Source organism: Leptonychotes weddellii, chromosome 3 (genome assembly GCF_054177405.1).
Source record: "Leptonychotes weddellii isolate Sample4059 chromosome 3, ASM5417740v2, whole genome shotgun sequence".
NCBI lineage: Eukaryota > Metazoa > Chordata > Mammalia > Carnivora > Phocidae > Leptonychotes > Leptonychotes weddellii.
This window is the reverse complement of record NC_138371.1, coordinates 102342929-102360913: the sequence shown is the minus strand read 5'-3', so window position 1 is coordinate 102360913 and position 17985 is coordinate 102342929. Positions and strand designations below refer to the sequence as shown.

At 36.7% G+C, this 17985-nt stretch overlaps 1 protein-coding gene across 1 annotated transcript in view; it reads right to left on the bottom strand.

Moving 5' to 3' along the window:
- Positions 1-16055, bottom strand: part of RNF17 (ring finger protein 17) — a 120988-nt gene extending 104933 nt beyond the window's left edge. The window contains exons 1-6 of the mRNA XM_081815276.1: positions 15106-16055; positions 12860-12954; positions 7082-7173; positions 2981-3092; positions 1731-1811; positions 388-488 (exon numbers count right to left, since the gene is read on the bottom strand). Coding sequence (XP_081671402.1) covers positions 388-488; positions 1731-1811; positions 2981-3092; positions 7082-7173; positions 12860-12954; positions 15106-15277 — 653 coding nt within the window. The 5' untranslated portion in view covers positions 15278-16055. The remainder of the gene's footprint in view (positions 1-387; positions 489-1730; positions 1812-2980; positions 3093-7081; positions 7174-12859; positions 12955-15105) is intronic.
- Positions 16056-17985: the final 1930 nt, after the last annotated feature.

The following is a 17985-nucleotide window of genomic DNA, read 5'->3' as shown; positions in this document are numbered from 1 at the left end:
GCGCCTGGGTGGCTCAGATGGTTAAGCGTCTGCCTTCGGCTCAGGTCATGATCTCAGGGTCCTGGGATCGAGTCCCGCATCGGGTTCCCTGCTCAGTGCAGAGCCTGCTTCTCCCTCTCCCTCTGCCACTCCCTCTGCTTGTGCTCTTCTGTCTATCTCTCTGTCAAATAAATAAATAAAATCTTAAAAAAAAAAAAAAAAAAAAAAAAATGTACAAATTGTTCATTTTCAAGCTGTAGACATCAGTCTGTCTGTAGGGATCACCCAATACCTTCCAAACTTGTTTAAAAGTTACTCAGTAAATTTTACAATCTATACAAAGAAACAAAGTGACAAGTTCATGTTAAAAACTTTAGTTTCATTGAGTCTATATTTTTAAGTTATTACCTGGAATCAAGAGAAGTAAAAAGTTGATCAAACTGTTTCTCCAGGACCTCTAAAAGACTGACCGTTTCCTCTTTTGTTTGATTGTGTATGTGTTCTAGCATCTGTGAAGAACATAATACAAAGACCTAATTTAGTATTTTTATTTTGTAGAAATTGTACTGTTCAAATAATTTTAAAAGTAAAAGGCACTTTGGACTTTTCAAAGTAACCACACAAGAGGAGATTAGGTGATAAAAATGGAATAAGTTACAGGTTCAACTTTAAATCCTGGTACTTGTCAGCAAGATCACATCTTTGTTGGCACTATGCACTGATAAACTGGCAAAAAGGCCTAGAAAATCCACTAAGTTTTCTAAACTTCTTATTCCTTTTTATCATTACAGGAAGAGTCATTCTGGATAGCTGAATTTCTCTCTGGCAGGATTCCTTAAATGAAAAAACCTTAATACATAATATTAGACATACCTGAATTAAAATGTTAACTATTCCACATCTTTGCATTTTTCGACAGAATTGTTGCTTGAGATCTGTGACCCCTTTTTTCCATTTTCTCCCTTTTAGAACAGGAATGTCTATCTTATACCTGTCTAACCAATGTATTTTAGAAGGAGATTAATTATCTAGTTTCACAGGTTCATGGTTGGAGAGGAATTTTGCCCCCAAATGAATCATACCCTGAGTCTCAGCCACACCTGATTTAGAAGATATTTAGATGAGATTTTGGACTTGATGCTGGAATAGATTTAAGACTAGGTTGGGATGGGATGAATGTATTTTGCATATAAGAAGGACATGAATCTGGAGGGGGTCAGAGAGCAGATTGTTATGGGCTGAATTTTGTCCACCCCTCTCCCAAATTTGTATGTTGAAGTCTTAACTCCTGTATCAGCTATAATCTTTTGACTGCCTTGGTTGTAAATTTGTTGCTGCTGGGTGCTTAGGAGCTTGTTTTTTGTCACCAAGTGAGTCTCTTTTGGGGGGGATGGAGTAAAGGAGGAAAGAAAATAAGATTCTTTGTGTAAGGGTAAACAGCCGAATAATGAGCAATGTTAGAAAGATGGTCTGCAATACTTTCGAGACAAAATTCAGCTCACAGCAAGAAAAAAATCATGGTTCCTTAAGAGTGCTCCAATTTCAGTAGACCGCTAGCATAACAATGCCACAAGACCAATCCTAGCAGGCCATGGAAGTCTTCTATTCTTTTGTATGTTTCTCTGTCATTGGATTATCATGCTCAATAACTTAGTGCTAGGCTCTAACTTCAGTGATATACCCCTAAATATACACATTTAAAGAGAACATGCCTTAATTCACTATAGAATTTAATCATTTAAAATGCTTACTTTTACAGCAACACTTAATTGTTCAAAACTATAGCCTGCTATCTTCAATGCTTCATCAATTTCTTCTGCAGTTTTAGTTTCCTAAGAAGGCGAAAATGGTCCACATACAAATATAAAATATAAAAATAGATGCTTATATACATTATATTAGTTGCAAACGTATCAGGCTACAATTTTGATTACAAAAGTAACACAGACCACCACAGAAGTCTGAAAATAAGTAACAAAAATGACACTTTCAATCCTACTTATCCAGAAATTTAAAACTAACATTTTAGAGTTTTGATTATAGATTATAGTATTCAAGCTTGTTTTTAGGTATCTTTTTGAAAAAATAGTTTTAAGTTGGAAAATGGTTACACAAAATATTCTGTCTTGAGGGGCGTCTGGGTGGCTCAGTTGTTAAGTGTCTGCCTTCAGCTCAAGTCATGATCCCAGGGTCCTGGGATCAAGCCCCACATCGGGTTCCCTGCTCAGCGGGAAGCCTGCTTCTCCCTCTCCCACTCCCCCTGCTTGTGTTCCCCTCTCTCTCTGTGTCTCTGTCAAATAAATAAATCTTAAAAAAAAAAAAGAAACCAACTATCTTGAAAAACGTACCATGGCAATTAATGCACACACACGTAAAAATTAAGTTTTTAAAGATTATAATTTGGCTATGTTAAAATTTAAACTTAAAGTAAAAGATAGCAAGATTAAGTGCTTTCTCCCTTCCTCTAGCTCACTAAATATCTTTTTAATAATAGCATTTTGGAATTTGTTCTATTTCTGATCTTAAACTAAAATAATACATTATTTAAAGTTATAGAAACAGGTTAAATTCAATCTTCCAACAATAACCTCATCATCATCACAGTGAATTAATTAGGCCTTTTGGTTGCCATTAAAATGACTGGAAAAATCACATTCAGAATCTAGAAACTTGTACTTTATACAAGTTTCACATAATTTAGATTCAATAACTAGGTTCAAAGGGAAGAAGCTACATATGGTTAAATATTAAGAACACTAATAGAGTTGGTCAAAGGGAGACTGGGTTGCCTTAGGAAAAATGAGAATTGTTCAAGCATATTTAGAATAAGAGATTCAGGTAAAGAATGTAGGTTTACCTCTTACCTTTATGCTTCTAAAATAAAAAACCAAAAAAACAAAAACCCTATAATTATAGCAATCTTGAGAGGAGAGTTAAGCTACCAGACACAAAGTAAAAATGTTTGGCTTCATCTTACTTCACAAGTAACATTTTTTCATACCGCCATTAGAGATGAGGAGTTCAAAATAGTCCTGTGTGTGGATGTTGAATGTTCTAAACCAATAGTTAGCTGGTCAGAAGTCTTTTTAAAGTCCTGCGAACAATTCTTTATCCTGAAAAATGTCAAGTACATTATTTTAAATACCACATTAATATAACAATTTTAACCTTCTATTCTGATTTTTACTATCAAAAATAATTCATATGACAACTTATAATAACAATTATAGTGGGTTCTTAGTCATCTATGATAAGCAAAAAGAGGGAAACCATGGCTAAATATGCTTCCATATAAAAATAATTTTACCAAGAATTCAACTTCTTAGCAAATCCCTAAAAATAAAAAAATTTATCTCACAGTATAAATTGTGCTTTAATCTCCTAATTAACCTCTCCTTACCTGATTTTTTTTTTTTAAAGATTTTATTTATTTATTTGAGACAGAGAGAATGAGAGAGAGAGAGCACATGAGAGGGGGGAGGGTCAGAGGGAGAAGCAGGCTCTCTGCCGAGCAGGGAGCCCAATGAGGGACTCGATCCAGGGACTCCAGGATCATGACCTGAGCCGAAGGCAGTCGCTTAACCAACTGAGCCACCCAGGCGTCCCCTTACCTGATATTTTTTGATAGAGGTGTTGACAGTCACTGAACTGTCTTTAAGCTCAATTACTTATACACAAATGCCTGTTATTAAAAAAATGTGCTTATAGGCTTAGATAATTTACGAAAAGGTAATGAATTTACTAGGTAAGTTAATTTGCAAAGAAAAAATTAGTTTCATTTCTTATCTACACATGCTAGAGTTTTTGCCCATTTTTTTTATTTTTTATTTTTTAAAGATTTTATTTATTTATTTGACAGAGAGAGAGCAAGAGAGGGAACACAAGCAGGGGGAGTGGGAGAGGGAGAAGCAGGCTTCCCACTGAGCAGGAAGCCCGATATGGGGCTCGATCCCAGGACTCTGGGATCACGATCTGAGCCGTAGGCAGACGCTTAACAACTGAGCCACTCAGGTGCCCCTATTTTTTTTTTTTAAAGATTTTATTTATTTGTCAGAAAGAGAGAGAGAAAGAGAGTACAGAAGCAGGGAGAGCAGCAGGCAGAGGGAGAAGCAGACTCTTGGCTGAGCAAGGAGCCCGATATGGGGCTCCATCCCAGGACCCTGGGATCATGACGTGAGCTGAAGGCAGAGGCTTAACTGACTGAGCCACCAAGGCGTCCTGAGTTTTTGCCATTTTTATCTTTATAGCCCCATACTGGCTAACAGACAGTAAGCTCTTGATAAATGTGTGCTGAATAACTTAATCATAAGCCTGTAATAGTTTATAGAAGTAACTATGATGTTTAAATGTTACCCTTATAGAGAAAAAATAGACTTAAACTTAATTTTTAAACATTCAGTTACTCTGAAAAGTGAATATTCATGTTCTTGAAAACATGTGAATGCACAAGCCCTTAGGAGTTCATTATTCAATTCCTGTTTCAAAATATTAAAGATAAATCAGGAAGCAATACATTATTTTTTTTTTTAAAGATTTTATTTATTTATTTGAGAGAGAGAATGAGATAGAGAGCATGAGAGGGGGGAGGGTCAGAGAGAGAGGCAGACTCCCTGCTGAGCAGGGAGCCCGACGTGGGACTCGATCCCGGGGCTCCAGGATCATGACCTGAGCCGAAGGCAGTCGCTTAACCAACTGAGCCACCCAGGCGCCCAGCAATACATTATTTTTAAACAGACTTATCCCTTGACACATAAACAACTATTTTAAACCAAACTATTGAAATTATGGAATAGGAGTTTCTAACATAAGTATACTTGACATGGAGAATTTAAAAAAACAAAACAGTAATTTGGAAAAAGTTTGCGTATTTAAAATGGATTCATCTACTTCTGAAAGTTAAATTTCACTTTATAACCACACTTGATATAGTTATATGTATCCAGACAAGAATATAAACAGATTTAACTTGTACAAGTAAGGTTTAAAAAGTCAGAAATTTTCACTTAGAAGTCAGATCTCTAGGAAGGAAGATTGGCAACACTGGGTTGGTCTTAACACACAGCAAAAATTGGCTGGAGCTGAAAAGGGGCCACCTCCTTTGGAGGGGGTGAACCTTCTTTTGTCTGCCACAATTCATACCACTCATTGTTTAAACTCTACATCACCCAGTAAGTCATCTTCTAGACTCCTGTAGGTACTCAAATCTGTTGTGGCTGCTGACTCACATGGAGCTGAAAAGATTCCTAATGATTTATTCTAATCATTTCATTCAGAACTTATGGAGGAAATGACATGGAATACAAATATAGGGGTTGGCATTCAGTAAGCCTGAGTTCCACTGGTCCTGTCAATAACCAGTTGCCAGATTTTAGCTAAGTGGCTTACTACCTAAAGAGGTAACTATATTCTTTTGGTGTCTGTCTAAGCACCCATTTATGTCTGGACAGAGAAGCTGCATCAGTAATGTGAAAAGCCATCGAATGCTAGTATAAAATATTTGGATTTTATTTAGGTAGGCAGTGAAGAAGCATGGAGCAGGGAAGAGTAGGGAGGTGCTAAGGAGGTAGTCAAAAAAGAATAAGAATTAAATAGGATAGTAGAAATGGAAGATAAATTATGGATATGAAAGATACTGTGGAAATTATAGTCTGCAGGAGGCAAAATGAAGGAGATATGAGGAAATGGGGTGATTTACTGATGCTTGGTGCCATTAACAAAATTGAAAGTTTTCTTTTTTTTTTTTTTAAAGATTTTATTTATTTGACAGAGAGACACAGTGAGAGAGGGAATACAAGCACGGGGAGTGGGAGAGGGAGAAGCAGGCCTCCCGCAGAGCAGGGAGCCCGATGTGGGACTCAATCCCAGGACCCCGGGATCATGACCTGGGCCGAAGGCAGACGCTTAATGACTGAGCCACCCAGGCGCCCAAAATTGAAAGTTTTCAAATGAGATTGTTCCTTGAAGGCTTCCTGTGTTTATTTCCCACATAATTTTTTACCATATTAAATATGCTTTAAAAAGTTAAAGTTATACAAAAATATAATTGCCTTCTGAGTAGGGTCTCAGTGAATTAATTAGGACTTAAAAAGTTACAAAGTAAAATTTATGATTTTTTCACTGTGATCCATCCCATCCCATCGTCAACCCTAATTGTAAATTTATCTAGGACTGAAACATGATTTCAGAAAAACCATAGCAAATGTCAAAACATCATGGTATTTCATCTAACAAACATTTATTACATGCTTACTGTGTCCAGCACCAGGAACGTAGAAAGCAGTAAAATGTGGTCCATGCCCTTACAGGGGCTTATAGACTAGCAGAAGAAGACATAAAAATAAATAAGTGCAATAAAAAGTAACACAGGTGCTGGTCTCCAGCTGGGATATGTTTAAAAAAAAAAATCTCTGCATTACTAATTCAAAAAGAGCTTAATATATACATGTACAAAGTCCTATCGAAGAAAGGAAAAAATGAGTAAAAGAATCCCAAAATTATTACTTTTCCTTTAATCGATCACCTCTCACACCACCTCTTTCCAAAGTCCTCTACTATGTCATGCTCATGATACTCTTAAGAATTAACACCTTTTTAAAGCCACACCTTACTCTCAGCCAGCACCAGTAACTTTTTCTCAGCTTTAACTTGCATTCTTTTCTTCCCCCTACTTTAAGTAAGGACAAACTGATGCTTCTTTAGGAGCTGGATTCTCCATTTCACTAACAGTTAAGACAAATTATAAAAGAGCACTCTACAATGGGAGATATAGGCTTCCAGATGGAATGAATAAGTCACTGGAATAAAAAATACAACATAGGGAATGTAATCAATGATATTGTAATAGTGTAGGTGACAGATGGTAGCTACACTTGTGGTGAGCATAGCATAACATATAGAGAAGTTGAATCACTATGTTGTACACCTGAAAATTATGTAATAGTGTGTCAACTATACTTAAAAGAATTTATAAAGAGGACTCTATAAACAATGGGCTTTCTTAGAAACACTGATCTAAGAATGACATTTTATCAATGATGCTAAAATTATCCTTTCAGAAATACACTGAACTTCAAATACTAAAATATGTACACATAAAACATACTTTTTAGGCTGCAGTTTTTCCATAAAAGAATCTTCTTTAATATATCCATCTGTTGGGCAGTATCCTTGTCTCCTATTTATAGTTGTAGCAATCTTAGGACAAAACAAGAATAAAAACAAAAACAAAGTCATTCAATAAATTCCATTTATCCAGAATTCAAATAACTAGTGTGCCATTCATAAATAAACTTAATCCTCTTTATTTTTTTTTAAAAGATTTTATTTATTTATTTATTTGAGAGAGAGAGAGAGAGAAACAGCATGAGAGGGGATAGGGTCAGAGGGAGAAGCAGGCTCCCCGCCGAGCCGGGAGCCCGATGTGGGACTCGATCCCAGGACTCCGGGATCATGACCTGAGCCGAAGGCAGTCGCTTAACCAACTGAGCCACCCAGGCGCCCAAACTTAATCCTCTTTAAATCAAAGAAAAAATTGTACGTGTATGATGCTTTTACCTTATTTTAATTTTTGAAGATATCTAATTTGGCAGCTATTAATTAAACAGAACATTAATTAAAACACTTCATTCTACCACCATTCTAAAGGAAATACTTGTAATACTTTAAAAGTCTACTGTAAAATTTTCACAATGACATCTCCAGTTATGTTCAAAACTTTAAAATACTTAGGAATAAATTTAATAAGAAAAATATAAGTTCTAAGAAAAGAAAACCAAATAATTTACTGGGATCATATAACAAAAACAGAGTAAATGGAAAATCATGTCAAGTTCCTAGAGACAAAGATTTAATATCCTAAAATATATCTAATATAAAATACAAAAAATTAGTACAATTCTTTAGTTCATATGCAAAATATACTATGCAAGAATTATAAAATTTTAACATACCATTCAGTAGAGAATTATCCCACCAGATCATAAAGCTAATGTAATTAAAATCCTAGGGTACTGGGACAATAAATGAGTAGAATACAGCCACATTTGTATGGGAACTTAATACAGAATACAAGGGGCATTTCAATGAAATAGAAGGATTATTCAGCAAACAGTGTGAGAAAGGCAGCTTATCATTGTGAAGAAAAAAGTTATACACCCTCCCTACATCATATAAAATAGATTATAAAGTATATATATATCTTAAACACGATAGAAGTATGGAAAATACATGTATAACTCTGAGATGGGAAGGTCTGCCTAATCAAAGAAAACCTAGAAACCATGGAGGGAGAAAAATGACTAAAAGAAACATTTCTGAATGGCTAAATATAATAAACAAAATTCAAAGTGAAAGACTGGGAGAAAATAGTTAAGATATACAGGACAAAGTATGAATATCCTTATCACATGAAGTATTCTTACAAGTTAGGAAAAAGACAATTCAAAAGGAAAATGTGCAAAGGATCTGAAGGGATCTATTAAAGATAGAGAAGCTGATAAGTCAACATTATGAAAGTGCTCAATTTCCCTAGTAATCAGGGAATTACAGTTTAAAGCAAGGATATACCTGCTTCTTGCTCATCAAATTGCCAAACATTAAAATATGACAAATTCAAACATGGATTTGTTTTGGAGTTAGAAATGAACAGAACTTGCTCACAGAATTTTTTTTGGTAGGAGTGGTTTTGAGATTATATAAAAATATAGTAAAAAATTTTGAAAACCACCTAAATGTTTATAATAAAGGGATTAGTTAAGAATTATAGCACTTTGGGGCACCTGGGTGGCTCAGTCGTTAAGCATCTGCCTTTGGCTCAGGTCATGATCCTGGGGTCTTGGGATTGAGCCCTGCATCAGGCTCCCTGCTCAGTGGGGAGTCTGCTTCTCCCTCTCCCCCTAGCTTGTGCGCTCTCTCGCTCACTCTCTCTCAAATAAATAAAATCTTAAAAAAAAAGAATTATAGCACTTATGTACAATGGTTTATTATGAAGCCATTAAAAGTAATTGTAGGGTATTAGCCAATGTTTTCAAAGTCAGCTGAGGTCTATACATTAAGCATATTATTTGTTATTAAATGTGAACTCAATTTTGAGTTGAAAATGCATCTTTCCTTCTACATAGTATTACCGATTGATTTAATTTAAATTTGCACACATGAAACTTTTTAAAAAGTAATTGTAGGAGACTCTCATGAAAATAAGTTAACATTGATGTTGCTAAAAAAAATAAAGACTACTAAATGTTACAGCCTCCCACTTAAATATACTTTTTTGGTAGCAGAGAGGATATTCTGTCAAGGTTTTAGGTGTAACATACTAAAGATAGCCATGTATTATTATTATTATTTTTAAAGATTTTATTTATTTATTTGACAGAGAGAGACACAGCGAAAGAGGGAACACAAGGAGGGGGAGTGGGAGAGGGAGAAGCAGGCTTCCTGCTGAGCGGGGAGCCCGATGTGGGGCTCGATCCCAGGACCCTGGGATCCCGACCTGAGCCGAAGGCAGACGCTTAACGACTGAGCCACCCAGGTGCCCCTAGCCATGTATTATTAATTTAAGGGAAAAGTGTTACTTTTAACCAATCACATTGGACCAAATGCTATTTTTAAGAATTCCCTCCCCCCAAAAACCGGGGCTAAAACCTTAATTTCTATATGCCTACTCATTTATCCCCCTTTGGTTTTGCATTTCGTAGTAAGAGATTAATGTTACTATCAACAGATTTGATACAGAACATCTCTTCCAGAAAATTTAAGAAAATATTAAATACAACTGACTTAAAAGATTTCAGTTAAAATCGTATAAAGATTCTTTTTTTTTTTTTTTTAAAGATTTTATTTATTTGACAGAGAGAGACACAGCGAGAGAGGGAACACAAGTGGGGGGAGCGGGAGAGGGAGAAGCAGGCTTCCCGCGGAGCAGGGAGCCCAATGTGGGACTCGATCCCAGGACCCTGGGATCATGACCTGGGCTGAAGGCAGACGCTTAACGACTGAGCCACCCAGGCGCCCCTCGTATAAAGATTCTTAACATGTAATTTACAAAATAAAAGTTCTCTTCCCAACCCCCACAGCTTGTCATCTAAGTTTTATTTCTGGTGGTTTTTTGGCTTGTTTTCGTTAACTGTAAATGAAAAAATGTGGTCAGATTTAGCCAGTATTTCTTTTATGGTTCCTGATTTCAGTGATATGTTTAACAAGACTTCCCCACCCAAAATTATACAATTATCTATATTTTCTTCTAGTTTACATTTTTAATTTGCATATTATTAACATTTCCAATCCACATGGGATTTTAATATATATTATCTATTGATCAGATAACTTATCCTTACCTCCTCACACAGTATATTTTTGGACTCAGGTCCAAAAGATCAATACAGTATCAGTATTTCTGGAATGATACCTAAGTATGATCCTCTGAACAAAATCTGCCATCTTGCTGTGCAAAATGCAGAATGGTTATTATTAACAATATCAATCAAAAGCACAGAACAGATGTTATCAAAAACCATAGAACTATGAAAGATAAAGACTCACAGATAAATCCATATTCACCCAAACTCAGAAATAAGAACAAAAGTATACCCATTAATCCTGAATGGAATCATTTTAGGTTTAAATTTGAAATAAACAGCATTATGTAGGTCTTCAAAATTAAAGATAAATTATAAATACAAGCCTAATGTGAATATAGGTATTTAAATCTTACTTTTTTTTTTTTTAAGATTTTATTTATTCGACAGAGCGAGAGAGCACAAGCAGGGGGAGCAGCAGAGGGAGCAGCAGAGGGAGCAGCAGAGGGAGAGGGAGAAGCAGTCTCCCCGCTGAGTAGGCAGCCCAATGTGATGCCGGGCTCAATCGCAAGACCCTGGGATCATGACCTGGGCAGAAGGCAGAGGCTTAACTGACTGAGCCACCCAGGTGCCCCTAAATCTCACTTTTTAGAAAAGAGCACATAATATAAAAATAATAAACTACATTACTGAAATATTCTATAAATTCATTCTTACTAATTTAGACTAGATCCTTCCACTCGCTCTTATTCCAAATAAATATTAGATATCAGCAAAAATGCTAAATTTTGAAAACTAATAAAAGAGTGGTAACAATTTCAGGAAGGCTTCTTGAAGGGACTCCCTTAAGTGATCAGCTGGGGTGCCTGGGTGGCTCAGTTGGTTAACCATCAGGTAGGGCTCCCTGCTCAGTGGGGAGCTTGCTTCTCCCGTGCCTCCCCCCCCCAGCCACCCCCACTTGGGCTTTCTCTATTTCTCTCTCTCTCAAATAAATAAAATCTTTTAAAAAAATAGTGACCAGCTTTAGTGCATCTGAAGAATCCGTTGTCCCTTGTCAATTCCCTGGGCTAACAGCACAAGGGAAATGGGAGAAAGGAAGGAAGAATAAGACAAATCACAGATCTTCCAAAGTAAGAGTCAGACCTAGTCAAAATGATACAAAATAGATTTATCACAACCCTAAAATCAAAACCAGTATTTGTCAACATACCATAAACATCTGTATAGATGTTTTCCAAAATAATAGCAGTATAATGATATAAGACCATTGAACATGAAATCATTTGTCAAAAAAGGGAAAAGCTACTGTTCTAATAAATTTGTCTGTTTTTTTTTAATATTAGAACAGGATGGGTATAAACAGAGACAGTTCCACCTGCCAGCTTATTCCCCTTTCCTTATTCTTTACCCACCACAAGACTGAATCAGTCAGGGATCTTCCATTACAACCACAGGAACTAGGATCCCCTTTGCTTTAACTATGTGGTAAAGCCTCATCTGAGGAGCCCACTGACGACAAAAAAAAAACCACCAAAAACCAAAAAACAGGAGAAGTGACTCTTCCACTATAAAGGCCATTATTTGTAAAGTATGTAATTCCAAAACAGACATCTTTTAATATGTAAATGTTTCCGCTATAATTAAAATCTTCACAAATTTATATAAATGTATGTATGTGTATTTTTACCATGTTTAACCTACAAACCAATTAATCCACACCTAAGTAATCATGGGCCAATTATAACACTTATTTTGACAGTCTTGAAGCCTGTAGAGAACTTCTGTATAATTCAAAATTGCCTTTTACAATTTTAAGAAAATCAGGTATTATTTCCATCTCACAAATGAGGAAATTCAGGCTTAGTGTGACAGAACTAGGACTGCATTCCAGGTCTCCCGCCTCCGTATTGTCTGTCTCACTGACACAAAAAACAATAGATATATACAAATCCTCAAGATCTGGTATCTCAAGTGGAACATTAAGAATTTAGAGATTAAGACAATTTTCTAGGGACATACTATATAAATTGAACTACATTTGTATTTGTAGCAAATGCAAAGATATTCATTAAATTTTACTTGAAATCCTTGATTTGTCCTCATTATTATGGGTCTATAGTGCAACTGTACTTTTTCAGTGTCTCTGAAGTTAACTTGAGGCCACTGTTTAGTTTAGCTTCTCTTTTTAAACTATGGCATCTCTACAAATGTAGATTTGATGACACAAAGATTGAAGGCCAGGGAGAGTTCAAAATTTGCTTGCGTGGCATTGGTGTGGTAAAGAAGGGTAGGGATTTGAAAGGAATATACTTCATTAAAAATAAATAGAGGCAATTTCCCACAGAAGTCTCCTAAGAGTCAAAAAAAATAGGTAGGCTGATTAATATAGAACTTTTAATTCTGTATTCTTTTTGATCACTCTGAACAATTATAAAATGAATCAGAAAAGCTTTATCTTTTGTTAAGTTTGAGTCAGCAGCAAAAATGCAAGTTTTTAGGTTCTAACTAGAAGTATGTTGTCTCTAACATTTTTATCTTTAACATTAGGTTGTAATGTATTAAAGATGAAAGATGATAAAACTTACCTCACAATCAGGGCATATAATTGTGCTGTATTCTTCAGTTATTAACAAGCACAGTTCACAAAAAGCATGTCCACATTGAAGTTCATGGTGGTGACCTATTAATGAAATTCTGTTGTGAATTAAACTTTTAACAATTTGTCAGCATTGAATGTGACACATTAATCAGAGGGGAAAGTTAAAGGGGATGCTCATGTATAGGAAAAGATATCAAGTGTCATTAGAAATGTAGGAATTATTGAACAAAATTCAGGAGAAACTATGTAAGTCAGAAGAAAAAAAAAAAAAACAGGTCAAAAACCAGGCAGTACTATGCAATACATTTTGCACTAATTTAGATAGTTTTTGGTACCTATAATACTTTGAACTTGCCATATCTTTTAATCATACAAAATGCTCTGACATACTTTATTTGATCTTTGTAAACATCATAGCTAAGTAGGCTTGGGAAGGTTATATTCAACTTAGAAATGGTAAACATTTTGGTGATCTGGCGAAGTAAATGGTATAATCCAGACTCCAGCTCAGTTCTGTTTCCAAGTCCAATATTCTTTCTACTTGATCCTATTGCCTCTACTAATTTATATTTCTAATCCTGTGAAGGGAGCAGGGAGAGCAGAAATGAGACATTGGGAAGACCCCTCTCTTACAATGACCTAAGATACTGGCAAGGACAGAAGCCAGATGCTATTACTGTCACACATACATACCCGCATAAAGATAATTTTCACAAACCTAGCATTTATGAAGGGAAATACCATAATCTTGAGTGAAAACCTAGTATCAAGATTTTAATGCTCTAATTAGAATTTGACATTTATCATAATAAACATGTTTTAGTTATGCAACTTGAAAAAGTTGTAATTTTAAAACTTTTCAAGAAAAAAGGAAATTAGATTAAATCAGTCATCTTTTATTGGCAAAAAAATTAGTGTTCTTTCTGATTTATAAGAATTACATTCTTTTGATTAAAAAAAAAAAGCTTTAGTTTTCAAGCCAAGTGAAGTATCTGAAACTTGCTTAGGACCAAGCTAAAATTTAAAGTTCTATTTAAATTCCAGAGATCCTACCAAAGAAATAAAATGTTTAACTGTTCTATCTTTATAAAATTTCTGATATTGTTCAAGTCTAATTTGTGGTGCATCATAGCTTACAAAGCACTTTCACAATTTTATATGCATAAACACCATCTAGAGTATTTCTGAGCACTGTAATACAAACATATGGAAAAACGAGTGATTTTAGAAGGTCGTGTTCTAAACAACTTATTTCTTTCAAATAGAGATTTTCTATGTAACAGCAGTGATTAAAAAAAAGAGGAGAAACTTGGCTCTCCACCCTAAAACACAACCAACTTTCTCTACAAAGGTCCATGTCTATTAAACGGAGTCCATCTTGGAGGACTGAGAAAATTAACGACTTTCACTTTGAAAGTATAAACATTAAACAATTATGGGGGTGGTTAAGACTTCATTCAGCAGCTGCAGTTTGAAATTCAACAACTCCTCTCGGTCAGAGACACAGCACTCTAAGGCATTTTAAATTAAAGTAACTTGAATGTGTTTTCAGTTGAGTAGAGTCCAAATTAGATCAATAGGAGTGCAGTGGATATTCCTCCTTGACATACAAAGAAAAACACAAGATGCCCAACAGGAACAAACTGTTTGCCAAACAATGCTTAAGCCAAACAGCAATAATACCTCCCTCCGGATCCCAAACAACTGTTTTTAAATCCAGGAACATTTTTAAGTGGTCTACTTGTTACTCCTACAACAAAAACTACGTAAGAAAATCAAATTTCATTACTTCTGAATCACAAGACCATGGGCTAAATTTTTACATCTACTCTTTCATGAACCTGTGAACCTGGGGAAGTTTTCGAAATAGTGCTCAAGAGAGCTCACACGTCATCCCCTAAGAGAATCAGTGAAAAAAAGGTGAGAAGCAGGTGCAAAGCGGAGAAAGCTTTGGAGAGGCACGAAACGACCCTCAACCGACCACAGTGGGTGTCTCTGCTGCCCTGAGCGTGGGCTCCTGGCAATCGGGGAGGCCCGTGAGGGCAGTTTTCCCCGTCCATCTTGCTGCGACCGAACATCCCCCGACACTGCCAGCTCCCTTGGCTCTCAGACCTCCGGGTGGGCCTCGCTCTCAGGTCTCCACACCCAGCAGCCTGATTAGGATGGAGCCCTTAAAGGGCAGGTGGCCAAGGCAGAGCAGGGCCCTCGGAGGCTCACCCTCAATCTCCTCACCGGAAACTCTGGACACCCTTCTTCCACACTGAGTACACTGAATCTCGGCAGTACCCCAGGGCCGACTCTTCCTCCCCATCTGTTGATAGGAAGACAGGGTGAACCGAGCTGCGGAAGCTTCCGCCGCCATCTCTGCCCCCTTTTGGCTCCGAAGACCGGTACCACGTGCCATTCCCGGCGTCCTTCGCGGCAGCTACCAATCATCAGAGGCAGGCGTCTCCAGACAGCCAATCAAAGAGATTAAAGCCCGCCTCCTCAGCTTGCTTTGTTGCGGTGTCTTTCCAGGTGCTGCGTGGCTGTTTGTGGTTTTGCTCCGGGCGGCTCCATTCTGAGAAAGTACGGGGTGGGGAACCTTTTTATTTTCAAATCTTTACCCAAAGCCCACCACCTTAGCGCTCTTACTGCATTCAAATTCAGATCTCGCATATTATTACTGACGTTGTTGTTGACTTTACAGGTAGCAGTCTTTTATATTGAAGTTATCCATCTTCCCTAAGTGTGTCGGGGCCAGAAGCCTAAACTCGTGTGCTAGGCATGTGAAGGTTTGGCTAATAGTGAGCTTAGTGGAGAACCTATCAAAAGCTGCCGGTGGGGAGAGTCCGTTAGTAATTTCAAACTAAGGCCTGGTCATCTTTAACAGTTGTTGAGCATAATGGTAAACAAGGCACTGCTGGGAGCAGTTGGGGATGGTAAGAATCGATAAACTAACAGGTTCCTGCGTGAGAGGTATGTAGCCCTCTACCTAAAACGGTAACTTTTGGTAGGGTAGCTTGTGTTCAGTACCAAAGGAGGGTTAGAGACAATAAGAATTACTGAATTCTAAGAGATGATGTCAGTATGACCCACAGTGGTATGAAAAGCCTTCCTAGAGGATATAGGGGTTTGCATTAGAACTTAAAAACTGGATAGGACTAGGAAACAGGAAATCAGGCATTCCGGGGAGAAAGAATGGCATAAGCAAAGGGAAGTGGGTGGGAGATATAGTGGTCTCTTCAGAATTTATTTTGTCGGCCATTTGGTCAGAGTATTAATTTCCTTGAAGTGAGCTTTTTGGAGAGGTATGTTGGGGTCGAATTTTGGAGAGTCTTGAACGTTGTACTAAGGAGTTTGGACTTTACCCTTTAAGCAGTAGAATGCTGGTGAAGTTGTATGAGCAAGGGCTGCAGTAATCTGGTAGCAATGTGGCAGGTGTGTCATGGAGGAAGCACCTAGGGATGGCAGGGTGCCTTCAGAGGTTAAGAATAAAAGCCTGCATATATTCCTATTTTCCCTCTACATTTAAAAAAATACAAAAAGAAATATTATGTTCAAAAACTCATCCCTGCTCAAAAATGTTTATACTTCGTTGCCTTCAGGAGAAAGTATTAATTTCTTAATCTGTCCTCATGCTATTCATGCAATGGTTTCTACTACTATTCCAGAATGGAATTTGAAGTACTGATCAAACCAATATTCCCATGGAACATGCTGATTCTTTTTTAATTTTTATTTATTTTTATTTTTTTAATGTTATTTTATTATGTTAGTCACCATACATCATTAGTTTTTGATGTAGTGTTCCATGATTCATTGTTTGCATCTTTTTTTTTTTAAAGATTTATTTACTTCTTTGAGAAAGAGATGGAGCACGGGCACCCGAGCCAGAGGGAGGGGCAGAAGGAGATGGAGAGAATCTCAAGCAGACTCCCCATTGAGCGTGGCGCCTGAGTGGGGGGCTGGATCCCCCAACCTGGAGATCATGATCAGAGTGGAAATCAAGAGTCGGGCATTTAACTGGCTGAGCCACCCAGGTGCCCTGGAACACTGCTGATTCTTATACCATTTTGTGAATAGTATTCCATATCCCCCTCATCTGGAATACTCCTGCCTCTTTGTTGACTTATATTCTCCTTATCCTCCATGAGTTGTCTTTAGAATCACCTGCTTCTCCCTGAAACCTTTACATTTCTCCCTGCATTCAATACTACTCTAGCATGTAGCAACAATCTTCTTTTCCACTATGGATATCTGTACTGTAATTTGAATAATAATAATCTCATTGCATAGGGGTTCTTAATGGGTCATACTATGAATTTAACATGGTGCAGTACAGAGGAATCATCTCTGAATGTTACCAGATGTGCTGGAGAAAATTTTGCCTTTGGTAATCTCAGAAGTTGAATAAATTTTGGGTAAATCAGGACCAGTGAGAAATACAATGACATATGTTAAGTCTTAGTACTTAACATGACCTCTCAAATACAGCAGGCAGAATTATTTTTTTAACATTTAGTTTAGATTAATCCTTTGTTTGGATTCCTTTAATGGCTTCCCATTGACTATGACAAATCCTTAATATGGCCTCTGAGGCCTTTGTGATTTGGCTTCAGCTTGCCTCTCTAGCTTCATTTTGTACCACTTCTCCTCACTATGTCCTGGATACATTGGCCTTTTTCAGTTCTATAAGTAGGTCAAACTCTTTCCACTCACAGGACCTTCACCTGGAACTCTCTACCCTTCACTATTAAAAAAATTGTTATAAAATATTTTAGTCCCACAAAAAGGAATAAAGAATAAAATTATGAATGTCCATGTATCCTCCAACCACTTTAACAACCTAATTTTATCCAGATAATCTAGTTTTATCATGTTATTTTGGCCATTTATTCACATTTGGTCAATTCTTTCATTCTTCTTCTTCATACCTTCCTTCTAGGATAATTTTTCTTCTTCAAGGACACTCTGAAGAAATGTCTATAGTGGGGATATGTTAGCGGCCAATGCTTTCAGTTTTTATTTGGATGAAAAAATATTTTTATTTCATCTTTATTATTGAATGATATTTAGTAACACAAAATCCTAAGTTGCCAGTTATTTTTTCTCAGCCTTTGGAGATAACAT